The sequence below is a fragment of the Schistocerca cancellata genome, chromosome 4 (genome assembly GCF_023864275.1).
Source record: "Schistocerca cancellata isolate TAMUIC-IGC-003103 chromosome 4, iqSchCanc2.1, whole genome shotgun sequence".
NCBI lineage: Eukaryota > Metazoa > Arthropoda > Insecta > Orthoptera > Acrididae > Schistocerca > Schistocerca cancellata.
The window spans coordinates 443633915-443657190 of NC_064629.1; the positions used below are offsets into that span (position 1 = coordinate 443633915).

General features: G+C 44.4%; 1 protein-coding gene across 1 annotated transcript in view; it reads right to left on the minus strand.

The window, feature by feature from the left end:
* LOC126184243 (neuronal PAS domain-containing protein 4A) overlaps positions 1-23276 on the minus strand; it is a 1173452-nt gene that overhangs the window by 46737 nt on the left and 1103439 nt on the right. The window contains 1 exon segment of the mRNA XM_049926613.1: positions 4439-4610. Coding sequence (XP_049782570.1) covers positions 4439-4610 — 172 coding nt within the window.

Here is a 23276-nt window from a genome sequence, read left to right on the forward strand (position 1 = left end):
ACAACGTGTCTGGCATTCCGCAGGAACCAAAACCCTCGTAGACAGGCCGTTGCTCGGACTTCGTGCCAGGTAGTGTATGTGTTAGGCGAGGAGGAGGAGGAAGAGGAGGAGGAAAGGAGTAGGAGTAGGAAGAGGAATAAGAAGAAGGAAAATAGTAGTAGTAGTAGTAGTAGTAGTACCAAAAAAGAAAAAAAAGAGCCCGAATATGTTAGTTCGTTACAGGTGACATAATTCCCATACAGTATTATGATAGGATACTTCGTATAAAGAAAAACAACTGCCCAGCTGCTCGACAGACGATGGCTTGTCCAAGAGGGGTTTAAACGTGGCTGCTCCCAGCTGCCTTTGCGTAAGTAATTTTATTCGTGTGTCACGCGGAAATGTTTTGGAACACAGGCAATGATCGAATGGGCAACGGTAATGCAGCATTCGGTCAACTCGTGGAAGTTTCTTGAGAACTGGGTCCAGTGCATTGACAAGCAAAACTCTGACGATTCGGGAACGACAACTTTTGCTGCTGAGGTATGTTGAGCAGGCAGAGGCATCGACCGGTGACGGTCGATGTCTGTTTCCTGGTGCGCTGTTCTTGGCTCCAAGCTCTGTTACAGTCCCAAGACTGCTGCTTTCTTACTTGGGCCGTGTTTTTAAAATAAGACGCAGCAGGGTTGGGTTGGGTTGTTAGGGGGGAAGAGACCAAATAGCGAGGTCATCGGTCTCATCGGACTAGGGAAGGGCGAGGAAGGAAGTCGGCCGTGCCCTTTCAAAGGAACCATCCCGGCACATGCCTGGAGGGATTTAGGAAAATCACAGAAAACCTAAATCAGGATGTCCGGACGCGGGATTGAACCATCGTCCTTCCGAATGCGAGTCTAGTGTGCTAACCACTGCGCCACCTCGCTCGGTGACGCAGCTGGGTCTCTAGGCTTCACTTTAGTTGGTGTCATGGAGCAGTCAACACGTAGTGACCGTGTTGGTCACACAAGACACACCCGCCGTCAGCACAGCACGATCAGATTTGGGCCTACAAGCTACGTAATGAGCCATCATGCGCCATTGTTGTTCCTCATTGCTAGCATCTCTCTCTCTCGCTCATCTCTACCTTATAGGAGATTCACTGCTTACATTTTTGTAACCTTTAATTGATCTGATACTTGATAACACGTGAATTTCTCATTAAACACTAGTGTAATCTTTCCTCCCGATTTCAGAGCTTAATATTCGTTTTCAGTTGCTTTGTAAATCTTAAATGCAGAATACATCACAGGGAAGGAGGCTAATTTGGGATCTTCCCTGCTCTTGAGGTACTCTCATTTCTCTTCACCCCCATAATCATCATTAACTTCGGTTACTCAACGTTTGTAATCAAACAGTAATGAAGAAGTACTTGTATCTGCGATCTATCTTCTCCTGCCGCAGCTGCATCCATATTCAGCAGAGAACCTCGGCTGACACTCAACCATCCCTGACATCCAGTTACAATTACCGTCAAAAGTGGGTCTCCACCTCGGCCCTTGTTATACGACTGTCAAGTTAGGCACTATTTTCTATTGTCCCCATATATGGCCATGTCTACGAAAAGCTATGACTGTCTTACCAGCGTGTTCTGAGGGAATTCTCCATACCTGTTATGTAGCTATTACTTGTCTGGTCATATTCACCAACTGCCTCCCAGGAATGTGCCCTGCCGGCCGGGGTGGCCGAGAGGTTCTAGGCACTACAGTCTGGAACCGCGCGACCGCTACGGTCGCAGGTTCGAATCCTGCCTCGGGCATGGATGTGTGTGATGTCCTAAGGTTAGTTAGGTTTAAGTAGTTCTAAGTTCTAGGGGACTGGTGACCTTAGAAGTTAAGTCTCATAGTGCTCAGAGCCATTTGAATGTGCCCTTACACCCCTGGCATCCTTCTTCAAACCAAGAAGACTTGCTGTCGCCGACATCTTGGTGACCAGCCACAACTACAGTTTACAAGGCGTTGCCCTAAAATTAACCTGACCCAAAATTATTCCTGTACAGAAGGGATAATGTTAAGTGATTTCTGTCATATTCTTGCCTCTTGGACATAGAAATTCGGCGGGCAGGATTTGTTTCATTATAATATGTATCTTAATTCCTTTATAATATACACGTAGTCTCACATTCTCTGATAAAAAATTGTAGTATATTGTTCTCACACCCATCAGAAGCTATGTTTTGGTGGCGAAAGATCGATACAGCAATTAGTGTTGCAGTAATTGCACGTCATACGCCTGATTTTCATATCATGCAGAAGCTCTTTCTGTAGCTATTTATGAGTTCTGCGCGTTCATCTGACTCCATAAATGCAGCTACCACAGACTGAAGTAGCCCGTTGCAGTATTGACGTCAAAAAACAGTATCTAAGTTGTTTTTTTAGAGAGATTGTTTTGTAAGGATTCAGTTTGAGTTTGCTGTGCCCACACACGTTGGTACTAATGTACCAGCATCAGATGTTAAAATTCGCAACGACTTCTCGAACTTATTTCGGATGCCACATTGAACAGCGATACGCCACATCTCACACAGCACGATTTGCTGGGGTCTTCTACAGTCAGACGTCTCCAGCCACCTAGCCACATCTTCTGCTTGGAACCTCATTGTCTTGAGTAGAAATCGCTTCAGTGACGAGATCCGCTTTGAACTGAGCCTGGTCGGCCGGAGTGGCCGAGTGGTTCTAGGCACTTCAGTCTGGAACCGCGCGACCGCTATGGCCGCAGGTTCGAATCCTGCCCGGGCGTGGATGTATGTGATGTCCTTAGGTTAGTTAGGGTTAAGTAGTTCTAAGCTCTAGGGGACTGATGACCTCAGATGTTAAGTCCCATAGTGCTTAGAGCCATTTTTTGAACTGAGCCCCGATGACTGGCGAAGATGTATCTGGAGACGCCGCGGACAGCTGTGGGATACCAACCTGACTATCACCCTCTATATGTCCCGACAATCAGGACTTATGGTCATTTCTTTTCATACCATGACTCCTTTTGTAGTTATCCGAGGGCATCCTTACGGCACAGCGGTACGATAACGATATTCTACGCCCCATTTTTAGCCCGTCATGGCAAGCAGTCCTGGGCTTACATTTCAGCAAGATAATGCTCTCCCACACACGGGCAGAGTTTCTGCTGTTTGTCTTCGCGTAAAGTCGTCGGATCTCTCTCCAACTGATAACGTTTGGAGCATTATGGGCAGGGTCCACCTAGTAGCTCAGTTCGATATCTCTCCGGAGGACACATGGTGTAGAGCCAGAGTCCAGTGGGATATTGAGTGACATTCTGTGGTGTTCGGCGATGAAACTCGCTTCATTTTGTGGCATTCACATCGACGCCAACATGTCTGCTGACGACCTGATGAAAGATCAAAGGAACTTGCGATTCTCGAAACCTTTTCTTTTCCAATTCCTAATATCATGGCGTGGGGAGCTACTGAATATGACAACATGATTGATTATGTCACTGTTAGAGAGAGGCTAAGCGCTTGCCACTATGTGGCAAGAATGATAAACCCTGTTGTTATACTCTTCATTACCAACGTGCCAAGTGTCATAGGCCGACAGGATACTGCAACATCCCACACTACAGTTCAGACCACAAACACCTTCAGGATTCTACGGTTCCTTGACTGACTTGACCGAGTCCCCGATTTATCGCCCATAGATCATGTTGGGATACAATAGGAAGGCATATACTTTCATTTCAGCCTATAACCAGTAATAGCCATGAGTTGATACAGCGCGTGCCCCAGGACTGGTAAGAAATAACTCCAATATGACATTCGGAGGCTTCACACATCCACGTCATAACAAATGCAAGTGTATATTTGTGTCCATCTGGATCTCATCCCATAGTTATGTTGAGGATGGATACCATTTCCAGATGGTATGCAAGTTTTATCATTCAGTACTCGTTATACAGGCTGTATTGGGAATAAGGGCAGGTATTTCGGTTGTTGATTGAGGACAGTTTACTGAACAACATTACGTCAGTATTTACGTCATTTGCCGACGAATAATTATAGCTATTACAATTCGCATGTTTTTAGACTGGGTAGTACCTCCAAGTACATGTGGCTCACGGAAGCCATTAATTCTTATTTTCCACTGTGCAATATTCCAGGTGTTGAAGTGTAGACATGAGGATGCAAAACGGTGAGTCTATTCTGCCAGGCAGTATTCACATCGCAGTCCAGGTACGACTGTGCAGAAAACGTCACTTCGTAAGGCTTGTGACGTGTTTGTGTCAAGACTGTGTGTACATATTAAGGTGCCACATATAAAAATATCTCCACTTATACCAGTTACACCCTGTATGTTATAAACATCTCCACAAAGTTTCATAAATATCGAACTAATCCCGTCGGTGCATTTGTTATATATTGATAAAAAAATTCCTTAACTGTGCTTAGAGAGTATTAAGTAGTACAGGAAGTTACCTGTGGCCCCGGCGCGGGCGGCGGCTGCGGGGCGCCGTGGTGGTAGTAGGCTGCGGCCGCCATGCGCGAAGCGGCGTGAGCCTCTAGCGCGAGGCCGTACTGCAGCTTGCTCTGCACCATGTAGTAGTGGTACAGCCAGCCGTTCGCGCGCATCACCGCCGCCTCACGGTCGCTGCAACATCACAACACTTCCTGATCTCTCATTCCACCAAAGTCACCCATTAAAAACTTCTTTCACAGTTGCTAAGTAGCAACATTTCCACATCTGTCGCTGAGTACTACACACACTGACAACGAACCTTGAGCACGTACATGTAGAGGAGCAAGTGAAATTAAAAATCGTGCGTAGCCGGTAATGCGCACTTATTTCAAAGAAGGGAACACGTCAACATTATTCAGAAGTGTGTCAAACGAGCATTGTCCTATTGCATGGTGGTAGCAGGATACTGCCTCATAAGAGATAACATATGAGGACGCAAGATGTCTACGACATACCGCTGTACCGATAGAGTTCCTTTTGGCTAGCTGTGATATGGACCACAAAACATGACATCAGTGTGCCTCTACTAAACGTTGACAAAATGGGTCCTCTGTCCTCGACGCTACCTGTCTAACGAACAATGATCATAGTATTTAGTACAGAGCCGATATTTATCGCTGAAAATGATGAGACTTCACTCGCCAACAGTCCATACCTTTCAGCCAATGCATTTGTCAGACATTTCCCTCTCTTTTACAGAGAGGGATGTACGGAGCGGAGAAAGTGAGCCCCGCCCACACAGACTATCGTGTGAGAGGGGTGTTAGAGCGTGAACAAACTCCACCTATCTCACGCAGAGTTGAAAGTGCATTTATGCTATTTTCGTATTTATCATTGATACGAAAGTAGAAGTGAAACCGTGTAATAATGAATGCCTCATTGACATGTTCATTTTCAGTAAAAGTACTTACTGCTACATATTCTGTAACAACTACAAAAAACAGCGTCTAGTGATAATGTTAATTATTTTTTTGGCACACTCAATATTCCAAGAAATTTTCTTTGAGGAGACGTAGGTAGCTTCCACATTGAGGCCAGAACTGCTGCTTTGCACATCTTAAAACTAATAACACGAACAGCGCAATTTCTACAGTGATGCTTACTTCATCGTTACACAAGGTACTTTATTTCTTAGATCAGTAACGTTGGCAGAGCGGGACACAAAATGCGGGTAACCTGAAGTCTTCCAACTACTACCGATTCAGGACGGAGACCGTAGTGACTACGGAAAGATTGATAAAATTTAACAGTTGTGTACATTTACATGAACAAAGCTCCAGCTATCACACGGAATGCTTGCCCGATAACATCTGGGTACTTAGGCGTGGACCAAAAGCATAAAATCACACATGTTTTTTGTAAGAATAGGGCAATCGACAGAATATAGTTACCTCAAATGAGACTTGGCTGTTTATTCAATTTTGCACCTGTGTTTACCCTGACCAGATAAGGAGCTTCATGTCCTCTCTTACATCAAATCAGACGCCCTATATTTTACAATGTAAACATACTTACTGATTTGTGATAATGAAATGTAGCAGCAATGGTAAATAATGCAATAACTACCTTGATTTCAACTTCAAAATATAGACAGAAACAAGAAGAACAGAAGAAAACGAAAGAGGAAAAAGGAAATAAAAAGTTACTAAGACTTCGGGTAACAATAGTGAGACTGGAGATCTTGCTGTTCATGAACGCTGCATGAAAATGGAAGATATACCCTTATAAGAAATAATGTTTTACACGGAAGGACTATACGGCTATGAGAAGAACACCACGAATCAAAAATTAGGAAAGGGAAATACAAGATTCGTCCGAAAAGTTCAGTGAAGGATCTCAGAAAATAAAAGAAACAAGAGTTCCGAACAAAATACCTGCCCATCAAAGTACTCACCATTTGCTACAATACACTTCTTTAGACGGTAGTGCAGCTGCTAGAATCTTTCAGCAGACATTTCTCGTGGAATCGTTCGAAGCACTGTGGTCACGCGTTGTTGGATACCGGCATCATTACAGGAGCTGAGACCTGCTGCTACCAGGACTATCCGGAGACCAAGTGACAGCCAATGGCACTGTGTTCATCGTTTCCTCGCCTCCCAAAACACTCATCTGACAAAATCCAAGATTAAGACGATGCTGACTGTCTTTTTCGACAGCAAAGACGTGATCCATCACGAATTTCTGTCCGAAGGAAGTGACTAAAGCCACCCCATTGTCTGTCGCTCGGTCTCCGGATCGTTTCTGTAGCACTAGATCTCATCCCCTGTAATGGTGCGGATATCCAAAAACTATGAGCACAGTGCTGCGAGCGATTCCACAAGAAGCTTTTACGGACAGTTTCCAACAGTTTTACAGCCGACGTCAGAAGTGTGTTGTAGCTAGTAGTGGTTACTTCATAGGACAATAAAGGTATTATGTTGGTAACGCTTCTTTGCTTTACTTTCCGAGACCATTCACCGAACGCATGAGACACACTTTGTATTATAGACAAATACAGCCTAATAATCCTTCTAACTTCTGGTTCCACTTAGTTAATCGAAATTTTTTATGAGTTCCATAATTCGGACCTGATTTAATCACGCATCATTTTCCAACGAATACACGTAAGAAATATCGGTTACTGTAAACAGATAAAACATAAGGTCTGCAGTGTTCAACCTGTGAACGTTCTTCTGACCTGAGTGCAGGAAGAGTGCAACTTTTCGTTCGCCGCGACGTTATGAGGAGGAGGATGGCAGTCCATTGCCCCCACTGCCTTTTACTCCCGGCACTCAATTTCACAACAGGGCGAGTTGACCGGGGCTTCCAGGGCCCCTAGTGAAGGGCTTTACCCGCTTGTCCAAGCGTAGTTTCCCATATGGTTTGCATGTAAATCGGCGAACGGAATTTATAGAGCATTTAATCATACAGTATATAATCAACATTAGCCAATGATATGGCAGGCATTTATCCAATTCCATAAAACCTGCTGGATTGTGATAGATACTGCGCGTACATGTGCGACGGTCTGTATCAAGAACACTACTGGACACGCTTGAAGCAATGTCGACCACAAAACAATCCTAATCTTAAAAGAAAGAAAGTTTTCCATCATCAATTCTTGTCGTTGCATGGTAATGAATTAGATATATTCCATTTATGTTCACGTCGTTTATTGATGCTCCATTACACATGTTGACAAATAATTTCAAAATATGATTGTTACTTGCCAAGCAATGAATAGAGAGAAAGTGGTCAGGAAGTCAAAAGCCGAGTCACTATTGAGAATAGCCGACGTTAATTAACAGCTCGGTCACTTTTATTGCAGAACTGATGTCAAGTTCAGTTCATAATTACCTCTAACATTCACAATTAAGTATTTGGCAGAGGGTTCGTCGAACCACCTTCAAACTATTTCTCTACCGTCCCACTCTCGAACAATGAGCAGGAAAAATCAACACCTAAATCACTCCTTGCGAGCTCAGATGATGATGATAATTTCTCCCTATTTAGGTAGGGGTCAACAAAATATTTTCACAGTCTGAGGAGAAATATGGTGATTGAAATTTCATAACAAGGGTCTGCCGCAATGAAAATGCCTTAGTTTTAATGATTGCCACCCCACTTCGCATATCACATCCGTGACACTCTCTCCCCGTCTTTGAACTTCTTCGATCTCCTCCGTTAATCCTATCTGATACGTATCCCAAGCCGCACAACAATACACCGGAAGAGGGTGCACAAACGCAGGGTAAACAGTCTCTACAGCAAACCTGTTGCATTTTCTAAGTACTCTGACAATAACTCTAAGTCTTTGGTTTGCTTTCCCCTCAATATTATCAATGTGATCGTCACATTTTAAGTTATTCGTAATTGTAATCCCTAAGTATTTGGTTGAATTTACAGGCTTTAGATTTGAATGATTTACAGTGTAACTAAAATGAAGCGGATTCCTTTTAATACTCAAGTGGATGACTTCATACCCTTCATTATTTGGTCAATTGCCACTTTTCGCACCATACAATTATCTTGTCCAAATCATTTTGCAGTTGGATTTGATGTTCTGATGACTCCACAAGACAGAAAATGACAGGATCCTCTGCAGACAATCTAAGGGGGCTTCTCAGGTTATCCCCTAAATCGTTTATGTAGATGAGGAAGATCGGAGGGCCTGTAACACTTCCTTGCCTTGTGGAACGGCAGTTATTACTTCTGTTTTACTCGACTAATTTCCGTCAATTACTGTGAACTGAGACTTTTCTGACAGGGAGTGAAGAATATAGTCGTTCAACTGAGACGATACTCCATAGACACGCAGGTTGATTTGATGTCACTTGTGAGGAAATCTAAAAATAGGAAATCTATTCCACATTCCCTGTCAATAGCACATATTTCTTCGTGTGAATAAAGAGCTAATTGTGATTTACAACAACGATATTTACTGAATCCGAGTTGACTATTTGTCAATAAATACTTTCCTTCGAGATAATTCATAATGTTTGAACACAATCTGTTCCAAAATCCCACTACAAATCGACGTTAGTGGCAGGGGTTTGTAAATCAGTGGATTACTCCTATTTCTTTTCCCGTGAATAATGGCTTCATCACAAGGTTCCTTTTGCTTGATAAATGACATTTGTTTACGTCACGGAATTTCCATTTTTCCCAGGATAGAGTGCGATTTTGTCGCTTGTGACTTAGGCTCACCATTATTGAAAAACACTTGGCCACGTTCTAGGACGAGCGGTCCAGGGCCATATCGGCGGATCTCTTTGGCAACGGGGAGAGTCCGTTACAGTTAGCTAGCCATTCCCGAGACGCTGCATCATGATTCACGCTGCGGATCGAGGCGCAAAGTTGATTGACTGGTCCCATAAATACTGGCGAGCCCTCCTCCACATCCCTCGCTGAGTCCCTTCCCTTCTCTTTTTAACCATTCTCGGTCCACTGGGTAACGTCTAACAGTCGCTGTTTTCTTTCCCGCTTTCAGAGGATCAGCAGAAAGGTCGAGAATGTTCCTCCAGGCGACTGGTGGCCTTGACTAGCGAGCTAGACGGATGAATTATTTCACTTCATACTCTCATGAAACGTAGTTATCTATTTTCATTTGCTTGCATTCGACGGGCCACCAATAGAAAGACAAGAGATATTCTACCGAACGTTAGAACGCGTCAGCTTAAGCATCGCATCACTTCTCAGTAGAATTTTATTTTTCTCTTTATCTAACGGGTTCGTCTCCGCAGCAGTGCAGTAAGCATATCTGCCTGCTCACGTGCAGGACCCTGGTTTGATTCCCGGGTGTTCTCAGCCTTGTGGGGTCACCGACCATCTACTTGAAGGAGAAGTGATGGCTGTGGTTTGTGAGAGATGTGAGTTGACCACCTGATCCTCCAGACTGACTTTCAGTGGCGCCATACGAAGATGACGACGCAATAGACGATTGGCATCACTTGGGCATCTGGGCCTGATCGCAGAGCTTAATTTTAATTCTGATGAAAGCTTTAGTTATAAACTTGTTCGCAGTTTCCTTTAAATCACCCCTTTCCCTTACATTCCCAATAAGATCCATGCGTGATACTGACGGAATCTGGTTTCCTGTGTCCCGTTAATACTAGCTGCCTTTACGTCGTTTGCGTTTCTGTCATGACATTATGGTACCTTGTGGGTGACCTTCACTTATACCCTTTCACTCAATAACTACATGCTCTCTCTTACACTGAGTAAACGCGATGCTGAGCAACATTCGTAATTATACCTTATTCGTGCAGTTTTTCTTCTTCGTGAGATTATGAACAAAGCTGTTTTCCATCATTTTGACAGATTTTTTGGCTGAGTGATTCTTTTTTGAAATACGATTATCAAATTACGTATATAATATTAAAATGTTGCAAAACGTTGCGAAAGTGTATGTGTTCAGACGGGTAAAGATATTTGTTCAGAGCACTATTCGTCATTTTGTAATCTGGTAAAAACTGAATGAGTGAGTTACTACTTTTTATCAGCGTCAATTGGTGCGACGTTAGACTTCTTTGCTATCGGAAAAATCATTAATTACTAGCCGAGTACCCGGGTACTCATTTCTTCCAGTCTTCTATTTGTCTGTCCTCCTCTCACTCTCTAACCGTCTCTTACCCCCTCTCTCTGTCCACCCCCTCCTCTTTCCTTCCTCTGTCCCTCTGCTCCCTTCCTCCGCGTTCATCTCCCCTCCGCCCTCTAAGTCCACCCTCTCCTCCCCCATCTCTCTATCCATCCCCTCCTCCCACCTATCTCTGTCCATTTCCTTCTTCTCCTCTCTCTCCATTCATCTCTAACTCTCTCTGAGCATTTACCCTCTCTCTGTCCATCTCCTCCACGTACCTCTTTGTACATCCCCTACCCCTTCTCTCACCACGTTATCATCCCTACCCCAAAGTAGTGCGTATACCGTATTAAGCTGAAATCGATGGGGGGTTTAGGAGGAGCTTTTTACCCTTGGCTTTTCCCGCATACGCACACTCACATATATTTCACAAATATTTAATATATTTCACAGATATTTGTATACATAGTTAACCTACATCTCTAGCGAATTTCTCATTGCAGTTTCGTTTTCACGCATCTCACTGTTTATGACGTCATATCTCGTGACATATGTGTGGTACAATGATACAAACTTGCTATTACATGCAGTGGTGTATGTGAATACCGTCTGCAAAGTACATTGCGAATCCAGTTAGTAGTAAAGAAGAAATACTTTAAAACATGATGCATGAAGCAACAGTTTAACTGCATGAGCACTGAAAATGTAGTAAGCGATAGATTTTTTACACTTAACAATTTTGTGGGGGTTGTCAGCGCGAAAAAAATTTCATAAGGGTTTGAAATTATGCGTAAAGTTCGTTACAACCAATTATGTTCTCTCATTCTCAAACACCCCTTGCAGTCTCTGGGTATTTGCGCGTCGTGAGCTACACTTCTTTTTCACATTCACCACTTCGATAATAGGTGTTTCTTACCCCGTAGCGAGTATTTCTAGACAGTAGATGACAAGTGTATCAAGCTTCATTGAAATCAGTCCAGTGGTTTAGGAGGAAATGTGAAACATACGTACATACGTACCTCAATTTTTATAATATGTATGGATGTCATAGTTGTAGTCTAGTTAATAGCGGCCAGGTTTCCAGGAATCCTAACTCTTCAAGATTAGCCTCACAGACAGACTGGAAAATAACTGTCAAATCTCAGAGATTAATATCAAAATTGTAAAAGATCACGGTGTTCGAGTAATGTACAGTACATAGTAAATTGTGCAGCATGAGGAAGGGCAATTTTTTGTAAACTAGGTGATGAGCCATTTGTGTATACTGCAGTGAATCACAATTCATAGTTAAATTTGACACGGGTGATATATGACGGCTTACGATAATAATAGAAAGGGTTCTCGGGAGACATGTCGTATGTCGTTATGAAACTGCCACAATATTTCATCGGCGCGGCAGAGCGACATGTTTAGGCGTGACAGACTCACATCTTAGGTGCCGAATGAATCCTCCGGTTTATGCCAGTGCAAGCAGACAACTAGCAGGAATGCAGGCGCTAAATTCGGTCGCCAATGATGAATATTTCCTGATCGGTAGCGGAAAACACTGCTACGCTACCTGTCGGACGATGAATCAATAGCTTTGGGGCAAGCGCAAAGCACTCGTTCGTACCATGCGTTGCCGGCGGCCCCTACAGCTCCCTCTGTTGGGAGCCGCTCGTAATTGTCCGCGCTGGAGTGTGACCACCCTCGACGTTGACATGCGAATATCTTTGTCGACACCGAAACGTCGTTCCCTGTGTCACCACCAGTTTCCTCTTGTGCTCACTATGATTTTAAGATGGCCAGTGCTGGATCCCATGCTATGTTAAGCTGGCACCCTGTGTATCTGTGCATCAGATTTGTCGAGTTGTGAATTTCCATCGCTTCTTTAATAAGGTTGTCCCAGTGAGAAGACGTCTAGTATTTTAGTAGCCCGTATTGTCTCCCACACTAAGACAATATTCAGTCACTGCAAATTTCTCTGACGTGTGTGTCATCGATGAAAAACGACACACCATGAAGGGTATTATTCGAAATGGACGGAAATCGGTAGATGTGACGCATATGTGCAGACAAACAAATAATTAAAATTTCAAAAAATTGGATGGTTTCTTCAAGAAAAAGAACTTCACAAATTGAGTAATTCAATAACGTGTTGGTCCACTTCTGGGCCTCAAGCAGTTATTCGGCTTTACATTTATTGATGACGTTGCTGAATGTCCTCCTGAATGATATCGTGCCAAATCCCGTCCAGTTTGCGCATTACGTCGTCAAAATCCAAAGATGGTTATGGATCCTGCCCATAATGCTCCAAACGTTCTCAATTGGGGAGAGATCCGGCGATCTTGCTGGCCAAGGTAAGGTTTGGCAAGCACGAATACAAGCAATAGAAGCTCTAACCGTGTGTGGTCGTACATTATCTTGCTAAAATATAAACCTAGCGTGGTTTCCCACGAAAGGCAATAAAACGTGGCGTAAAATATTGTCGATGTGCCGCTGTGCTGCAAGAGTGCGGTGGATGACAAGCAAAGGTTGGTATTCCATCACTGCCCGGAGCACCTCGAGACACGTCTTCGCTGGCCATCGGGACTAATTACTGAAGACAATTCTATTGCAGTCAAGGCGCCCAGTATATCGGTGCGATACCAATCTGACTGCAGCCCGCCATACGGCCTGGAAACCAGGAGGGATGGTCTGGGGTGCCATTTCTCTTCATAACAGGACCCCTTACAACTCAGCGGTACGTCAACGATATTCTACGCCCCGTCGTTGCCCTTCATGGCAAGCCATCCTGAGCTTATATTTCAGCAAGATAACCACCACTCGCCTACAGCGAGAGTTTCTGCTGTTTGTCTTCGTGCTTGCCAAATCCTACCTTGGCCAGCACGTTCGCCGGATCACTCTCCGATCGTGTACTTTTTGAGCATTATGGCCAGATCACTCCACTCATCTCGGGATTTTCACTTTCTAACGCGCCAGTTGGGCAGAATTTGTTCCTCAAGAAGAGATCCAAGAACTCTCTCAGTCAATGCCAAGGCGAATAACTACTTGCGTAAGGACCAGAGGTGTACCAACGGGTTATTGAGTTGCTCAATTTGTGAAGCACTTTCTCTTGAATGAATCATTCAGTTTTTTCTAAAATTCTAATCATTTGTACGTCTGTGCATGTACATCAAATCTTTCGATTTCGATCCCATTCGCATAATTCCTTGGTGATGCGCCTTATTTTCTTCCTAGGGTGTACATTCGGATGACAACGGCGACGATGGCCACTCGCCAATGTGGACGCGTATACTAGCATGCGGCTCTCGCGACATGGTGCTGGGGCGGCCGAAGGCAGCGCACACTATGAACGACGGCCATTGCAAGTGCGCCGAAGCTCTTGGTTCACCGTCCAATGGATGGCGTAGCTGTCTTTCCCGCTGCCGATCAGGAAATCCTCGTTATTGGCCGACGAATTTGGCGCCTTTTCGCCAGCAAGTTTTAAACAGGAGGCTTCAGTCACAGCTCAGCAGTTAGATAAGAACAGCATTGACGGTCATCTGTAAATATACCACACTCCTACCCGGCCACTGGAGGAACAACCTACAAATTAAACTTTCGTCACACTACAGGTAGCAGTTTCCCAGCAAGTCATCTCAGCAGCAGCAGCAGATCACAATTGTATTCGCCGCACCTGAAGATGAAATTGCGGGACTTTCACGAATACATCAGACACTCCTCCTGAGAACCGTTCCTACAATTAGTTCATTGGGAAAGCCTCGAGCAACAATTACAGTAACACAAGCAAAAATTTTCCAGTTACCATGGGTCCGCAAGGAAGCCATTTGCGAGAACGTTTGCAATGGATGGCTATAAACCACCACTGACTTTAGTATAACGTTTTGTCTATTTTAAATGTAAACTTTTCTAAGACATCTTCATCTAATGCGTCTTAGTTTTCACCAATGCCCACTGAGAAACGTTGGGGAATATAGAACATACATGGTGGGGCGTTGGCACACATTTTGTTGCTGATGTAGGACGACAGCTAACGACCCTCTGGATTTAACCACAGACCCGCCAATACGCTGTTCAAAAGAAATAGGGAAACACGTGTATCAACGTCCGGTACGCTGAATCTACACACATCAACAAAAGATTTGCATCACCTCGGTTCCGAGACTTCCGAAACCTGTACAGAAAATTGGAATAGAGATCAACATAAACATCATTTCCGTCCTTTTTATTGCTCATGAAAACCACACATTGTATGTTGTACCACCATACAGTGAGACCTTCAGAGGTGGTGGTCCAGATTTCTGGACACACCGGTACCACTAATACCCAGTAGCACGTCCTCTTGCATTGATGCATGCCTGTATTCTTCGTGGCATACTATCTACAAGTTCATCAAGGCACTGTTGGTCCAGATTGTCCCACTCCTTAATGGCGATTTGGCATAGATCCCTCACAGTGGTTGATGGGTCACGTCCTCCATAAACAGCCCTTTTCAATGTATCCCAGGCATGTTCGACAGGGTTCATGTTTGGAGAACATGCTAGTCACTCTAGTTGAGCGATGTCGTTATCCTGAAGGAAGACATTCACAAGATGTGCACAATGGGTGCGCAAATTGTCGTACATGAAAACGAATGCCTCGCTAATATGCTGCCAGTATGGTTGCACCATCGGTCATAGGAAGGCGTTCACGTATCGTACAGCCATTACGGCGCCTTCCATGACCACCAGTGGTGTACATTGGCCCCACATAATGCCACCCCAAAGCAGCAGGGAAACTCCACCTTGCTGGACTCCCTGGACAGTGTGTCTAAGGCGTTCAGCCTGACGGGGTTGCCTCCAAACACGTCTCCGACGATTGTCTGGTTGACACTCATCGGTGAAGAGAACGTGATGCCAGTTCTTATCGGTCCATTCGGCATGTTGTTGGGCCCGTCTGTACCGCACTGCATGGTGTCGTGGTTGCAGAGATGGACCTCGCCATGGGCGTCGGGAGTGAAGTTGCGCATCATGCAGCCTATTGCGCACAGTTCGAGTCGTAACACGACGTCCTGTGGCTGCACGAAAAGTATTATTCCACATGGTGGCGTTGCTGTCAGGGTTTCTCCAAGCCATGATATGTAAGTAGCAGTCATCCACTGCAGTAGTAGCCCTTGGGTGGCCTGAGCGAGGCATCTCATCGACAGTTCCTGCTCTCTGTATCTCCTCCATGTCCGAACAACACTCCGAGACGCCTGGTCACTTCCATTGTTGAGAGCCCTCCCTGGCACAAATTAACAATGCAGACGTGATCGAACCGCGGTATTGACCGTCTAGGCACGATTGAACTACAGACAACACGAGCCGTGTACCTCTTTCCTGTTGGAATGACTGGAACTGATTGGCTGTCGGACCCCTTCCGTCTAATAGGCGCTGCTCATGCATGGTTGTTTACATCTTTGGGCGGGTTTAGTGACATCTCTCAACAGTCAAAGTGAGTGTGTCTGTGATACAGTATCCACAGTCAACGTCTATCTTCAGGAGTTCTGGTAACTGGGGTGATGCAAAACTTTTTTTTGATGTGAGTATTTTGATACAGGCAGTACCTGTGGTTTTACTGCATATCTTGAGATCTTCGCTTTTAACGTAGGCAGCAATTAAAACCATCCACTATCTATTGGCTATGTAATGCCTTACAGTGTCGGAAGAAAGTGAGTACTGGTGTCCGAATGTTTTTTATTCAGTTACACAGATGGCAGTTGTCATTTATGGACGTTGTATTCAACCAACCACTTGCAGTACGACATCTCAATGCAGTGCAAGTTGCAAGGGCGGCCTGATGATCCAGAAACGAAGGACGTTCGGTCGTGTTGCTACAGGTGCCAACGCCACTCTATGTGACATCCATAGGTTGTGGATACACTTCTGGAAAACTGGTCATAGTGAAGATGAGTTGGACAAGGTCGTCGACGCATTACAGCTCCACATGAAGACCGATATCTGACCATCTCTGTATTGCGGCGTCGTACTGATACCGCCAGACTGTTTCAAGACGATCTCAGAAGGGCCACTTGGAGTTGTTGTGTCCGAGCAGCATGTAATGAACAGGTTATGAAAAGGAACTTACGATAAAAAAAAATGGCTCTGAGTACTATGGGACTCAACATCTTAGGTCATAAGTCCCCTAGAACTTAGAACTACTTAAACCTAACTAACCTAAGGACATCACACACACCCATGCCCGAGTCAGGATTCGAACCTGCGACCGTAGCAGTCCCGCGGTTCCGGACTGCAGCGCCAGAACCGCTAGACCACCGCGGCCGGCGACCTTACGATCCAGGCGTCCTGTTTGGGTACCCTGCTTGACACTACATCTTGCAACCCACCTTTAGGTCTGCCACTCCCATGTCAACCGGCAACCTCGTCGCTGGCGAAACGCATTATTCACAGACGAGTCCAGATATCCTCTGAAGAAAGATGAGGGTGGTGTTCGTGTACAGAGATCCATGGTGAGTGGTACTTGCCAATTGTCATTCAGTAAATCGAGTGGTTTTGAAAGTTTTGTGATGGTGTGGGGAGGCTGCAGTATTGAGAGTCATGCTGGTCTTGTCGTTGGCCATGTCGGCTTTCCGCCAGGCTGTACACCGAACAGGTCATGTTGGACCATGCCACGGCTGCTACAAACGGTGGTGGCCCTGAATTCCTTCTAATCCCAGGGCCTATGTGGAGGTCGTCAGCAGGGGTAGAAGTGTCTTGCGAAGCGTGAACATCTGTACTACTGTAGAATGGCCGGCGGTGAGTCCCGACCTGAACCGCATCGTTCATATGTGGGTCATGTTTGACAGACATGTTCGTGGCCTTCCTGTCCACAGCAGACGCTTCTAGAATTCTCATGAGCTCTCACGAAGAATGAGAAAGGATGCCGCGGGATACATCCGTAGACTCGCACGGACCAGGTCACGTAGGTGTCTTGAGCACTGCATCTGGCAGAAGGCTCGTTTGCGGACCCATGCTTACATGAGTGTTTGTGCTTTTATTATCTTATACATCCACCTGTGTCTATTTTAAAAATTAATAAAGTTAAACCTTGCACAAATGCATAAATAGTAAGATGATACACGAATGCGATATGTGCATCGAATCATCGACGACTGGTTTCATTTCAGTCTCTAAGGCGCGGACGGTTGTAATAAAGCGAGCAAGTCGCGATTGTAGGGGCAGGACGTGCCTCCTGTGTGCGCAGCTAGGCGCTGCGGGCCAGGTCTGTGTAACAAGCCGGCCGGTGGAGCAGTACTCGGCAGAGGTGTAATTATTTGTTCCGCGAGGTGGGTGGCGGGCTGCATGAACGCGTTTCGCGGGATTCCACAGCCAGCCTGTCAGACACAGCGCGCGCGCGCTCACACACACACACACACACACACATACACACTGCGCCACTTCTGTCTTGTCGGTATTTGGTATTTACGTTAAAACACATGCTTGTAGATTATTAGACCAGGCATAATACTAGACGGATAACCTCCTATACCACAGGTAGTATGTCGTTCTCACTAGGGAGACATTATCAGAAGAGAATAAGTGTCGGGCTCACTATAGAGAAATACTAGTATTAGTCTCTCTATTCTGTACGTCTAAGGATTACTTTACAAACAATGTTTGTCAGCTAAATACAAGGACAATCGCAACTCAAAAAAAAAAAAAAAATGGTTCAGATGGCTCTGAGCACAATGGGACTTAACTGCTGTGGTCATCAGTCCCCTAGAACTTACAATTACTTAAACCTAACTAACCTAAGGACATCGCAAACATCCATGCCCGAGGCAGGATTCGAACCTGCGACCGTAGCGGTAGCGCGGTTCCAGAATGTAGCTCCTAGAACCGCTCGGCCAACCCGGCCGGCCATCGCAACTCATCTATATACGGACATATGAACACTCACACTTGTTTAATGGGGAGAGGACAGCTGATAGGCCTTGACCTTGTTGATGGAAACATCCTTACGTTTGCTAGAAGTGATATCGGAAAACCACGGAAAACCTGAAGAGAATGACCGGACAGAGCACGAACATCCATCCTCCCGAAACTGAGACGAGTGTCTTAGCAAATGCACTACCACATTGCTTTCTACAGTACACTACAACTTCCGGTGTGATAGCACCATTCGTTTACGCTATATACAGAATGAGGTACCTATATTTCTCACTTCTAATAACCTTTGATTCGTTAACGATATTTGCAATCTTATTTTTAACACGACGAGTAGAGATCAAAGGCTCACGAAAGAGAAACTCATACCTTTCCGTAACTTTATTGATTACCTAGGCTCAGCCGCGCAGTTAGAGGCTCCATGTCACGGAATGTGCGGCCCCTCGCGCCGGAGGTTCGAGTCCTCCCTCGGGCATGGGTGTGTGTGTTGTTCTTAGCGTAAGTTAGTTTAAGTGGTGTGTAAATCTAGGGACCGATGACCTCAGCAGTTTGGTCCCTTAGGAATTCACACACATTCGAACATTTTGAACTTAGGCTCAGACAATTACGATACTGTAAATGAAAAGCACAGTACAGTTTATTATATACAGAATTAATTTACACTAATGGTAAAAGATCGCGACACCGAAAAATAATTAATGTAGAATGATGAAATTCTGGGAATGCATTTGTCTAGGTAACATATTTAAATGATTAACATTGGGAGATCACAGGTTAATGTAAGCGCGGAATAAGCCATTGCATATGTTAACTGCTGGCGCATTTAATAACTAATGTAGCCGCCAGAATGTTGAACGCAAGCGTGCAAACGTGCATGCATTGTGTTGTACGGGTGCCGGATATCAGTTTGTGATGTAGTGTTCCACGCCGTTCCACTTGGTCAGTTAATACAGGGACAGTTAATCCTGATTTTGGAAGACACTGGATTTGTCGTCCGATCGTGCGCCAAATGTTCTCGATTGGAGACAGATCTGGTGATCGAGCAGGCTAAGGCAACAACTCGACACTCGATAGATCATGTTGGGGTACAGCAGCGGTATAGGGGCGACTGTTATCCTGTTGCAGGTCCTCGTCTGGTCTCCGTCTAACAAACACATGGCCATTAAGTTGCACAGAGGCCGAACCAGCTTTCATCAGAAAACACAACACACCTACACCCTGCTCTCCAATGAGCTCTCGTTTGTTACCACTGAAGTCACAAATGGCAGGGCTTCTGCATCGGTGCTGTCGTTGAAATAACCGATTTGCAACAGGTCTTTGCGTCACTGTGGTGTAAGCTGCTGCTCAAATTGCTGCTGCAGATGCAGGACGATGCGCCAGAGTTATACGCCAAATACGATGGTCTTCCCTCTCGGTCGTCTCACATGGCCGTCCGGAGCCCAGTCTTCTTGCCACCGTACATTTCCGTGGCCATCACTGCCAGCCGACATGTACAGTGACTTCTTTCCTGCCAAGTCTTTCTGCCTTATCGCAGAAGGAATATATAGCTTCTCGTAGCCGCTATTACATGACCTCTTTAAAACTCAGTGAGGAGTTGATAACAGAGTACATCGAATACGAGAACTAGCATGATTTATTTTTGGCTGTTCAGATTTTTGCTCTACGGTTGTTTACGCCGGTCGCCAGGGAAACTAACCCCTCCGAGGCATGCGACAATTACAGCACTCTCGGAAGAGAGTGATGTAAATTCCCGGGCGGCGCGTCATTCAAGTTGTCGAAGCTACAATCAATACATATTTTATGTATTTTACTCCAGAACTTTCAGTCAGACCTACAAAAAAGAATTATATCTTTGAATTTGTCTCATACAAATCTGCTATCCTCGCTCAAAAAGAAGTTGATGCACTTATCTCGGTGCATAATTTTGATGCACTTATCTCGGTGATTAACAAGGTTACGAAATAAACTAGTCTTTGTTTAATGAGCCCGAGGTCACTATTCACCGAGGTGAAAAGAGATTGTAAAATATTTTTAACGACTCAAAGGTGATTTGAGATGAGAAAGTTAGCCACTTCACCCAGTATACAGCGTTCGTTTAGAATCTCCGAATAATGGATAGATACGTACACACCAACGTAAGTTAAAAACGGCCACGTGCACATAAAGAGGCATGTCGAAAAGCGTCTCATAGTGTTGTATACTGAGCTGAAACAGTTTTGTTTACCAGAACATCGAGTATAGTGACAGAGTAACCTCGTACCTCAGTGCATATCAATTAACGTTTGTTAAAAGTCATGCAAAATGGGTATGGAGGTGTACGTCATACTGGTACAAGTGTACAGGATAGTAGCCGTGATTTGAAACTGGGTTTATGTCTTTTTCAAACAGTCTCGGGGTGGGAAGGATGATGTTGATTTTTAGCTATCAGCATTATTCACGACAGACAACGTCGAGCAAACGCCACAAATGTTAGCACAAAAACTTGTAAATAGTGTAGAAACAGTATGGCAATGTTGGCTGACATCTCACCGAGCGCTTCATACGATTAAGTCTGAAAAGCTAACTTTATTGTCGCGCTAATACCGTCTTTCCTCTGAGGAGCGTGAGTTTTGTGTTGTAAGTATAACTGTTTGGTGTAAGGGCCTTTGCTGGGTGTGCATAGAGAATAGAGTGTTATATTTGTGTTATCTATGACGATAAAAGAGGAGATGAAGGGTTGATGCCTGTAGTGGTACAAAACCGATTCCTTTCGAGTAGCACAACTAGCTTAACGCCTGGATCACATCGACAGTGAGCAACCATGTGTCATTGCGGAAAAGCTTGGAAATTATTTGGAGACATTAACAGAAAGTCTGGCGACCAAAACTTTAAGGAACCGTCTCGTACTGACAGTGAAACTTTCGTCCGCGACTAGGGTTCATACCCATCACATCCCATCCCCCCTCCCCCCCGGCTCCAACAGATTTCCCAGGACTGCATTAACCACCCCCGTTACAGGGACGAGGATTCCCTCCAATATTTTACAAAAGAAATGGTGTCGTTAGACAAATATTCACAGCTTTTCCTTGTGTGTTTCGAAAATTATTGCGTGAAATAGTATTCAACTTATTCTAGTTCACAAAAAATATTAGTAATTTTGTCCTGTGTCATCAGGAGCTGAAGGAGTCCTTCCCGTGAAATTACTGTCGCTGAGAGACGTTAAGCAGTGTCAGGATTCATTAGCGCTACTATTCTTATTTGTGTGCGTGCTGACATGTGTCGCACTTGTTTTTAAGACGCTCGGCACGCCATGAGTTTCACTTTAATAGTTACACTAACATATTTTAATGTCTTATCCATACAGGCAGAATGGTAAAACTCACATAACGGTTGCGCTTTTTCCATAATTCATACGGAAAACGTGTTTGGGATTGTTGTCCGTAACAGCTATTAAGGACACCATCACAGATGTGCGGAATATATAATGCTATACACATAACGAATTTTTGTTGTAATTTAGCTTGATAATGCTCAAGGGGGTAAAATTAGCTGATTTCAAACTAATGAAATAAACTCTTTATTCCAAAATAATGGAACACCTTATGCAGGAAAATGACTACCTTCAACTATTGCTACTACCCACAAAAAGGAAGTTCACATCGGTGTCCCAGCAGTTAATAAAGCAATGGTAGTAATCTCAACGTCCTTTGATGAAGACTTCGTTACTGTTCATCGAGGTAAAAACCACAAAATGATATCTTCAATGAGGCAGTAATGATTTGAGGTGAGCAGCGAAGATAAGTGACCGGTATACGGTGCCACGTACGTCGGCGCGGTAGTGTTGTGTAATGTGGCCCCAGCGCGTGGAGCAATGAACCGGTCGCTCATTGATATGCAGTGTCTTATCCAGTCCACGCTCTACGCACACGTGGAATGATTGACTAATTAATTGTCTCCGTACAGAGCCTACGGCTTGGCGTCCCGATGAGAGCAAAAGCTGGAAAACCGCAACTGTTTAGTTCAACACATGACTCTTACGCGAGACACTACACGCGAATCCATGTTAATCGGATGGCGAACAGTCAGTGATATAAGGGATTCGGCTTTGACAAGTTGTTTCGGCCCTTCAGGCCACTGGGATTTGTACACACTACAGTTTCCTAATTGAACCCACGCACCAAAAAATTTGCACTTCTTTTGTAAATGTGTTACTCTGTAGAGTGCATTCCGTTTTTAAAATTTTCTTCTCATCATGAGCATATCCTGCGTGTCCGTGCTTAGTAGATCACGTTCGTAACCGCTTAAACGGGCTCTCAAATTAAGTTATTTCTGGTATCTCTAAGTTCACGAAACGTAATATTTTATATATAAAGTATTTTGTTTTTAAAGGTACGTGAAACAAACTAACGCTGGAAACCTTGGGGCGTTGCACCACATTTTAAAGTCTATTAATACTACTTTTTTTCTTACTGTATTGTCTTCAGATTTTTTCCAGTAAAACAGAAACAGATACTTAACCATACAACGCAGGCTCTCGCTGGCCGGTATTAACGTCCTTGAACCACAACTTGAAGCCCATAAAACAAAAATCCACCAGTGCATAGAAATTTAAGATGTCCATATAATCTAATTCAGTTCATAAAGTTTTCCTTTCTGTACAGGAGCCGTTTTACTCCTACCATGGAATATTTGTGACAATGATCTTATGAAAAATTAGTTTTGTCGAAACGCAGCAATTGATTGTTATCTTCTTAAAACTGATCACCGAATTAAAAATCCCGAAGTTTCATTAAATACTGAGCGACAGATGTTGTTTTGAAAAGGCTTCAGAACAGCTCTGTGACGTGGAATGCTGCTTTCATTTAATTATGTAAC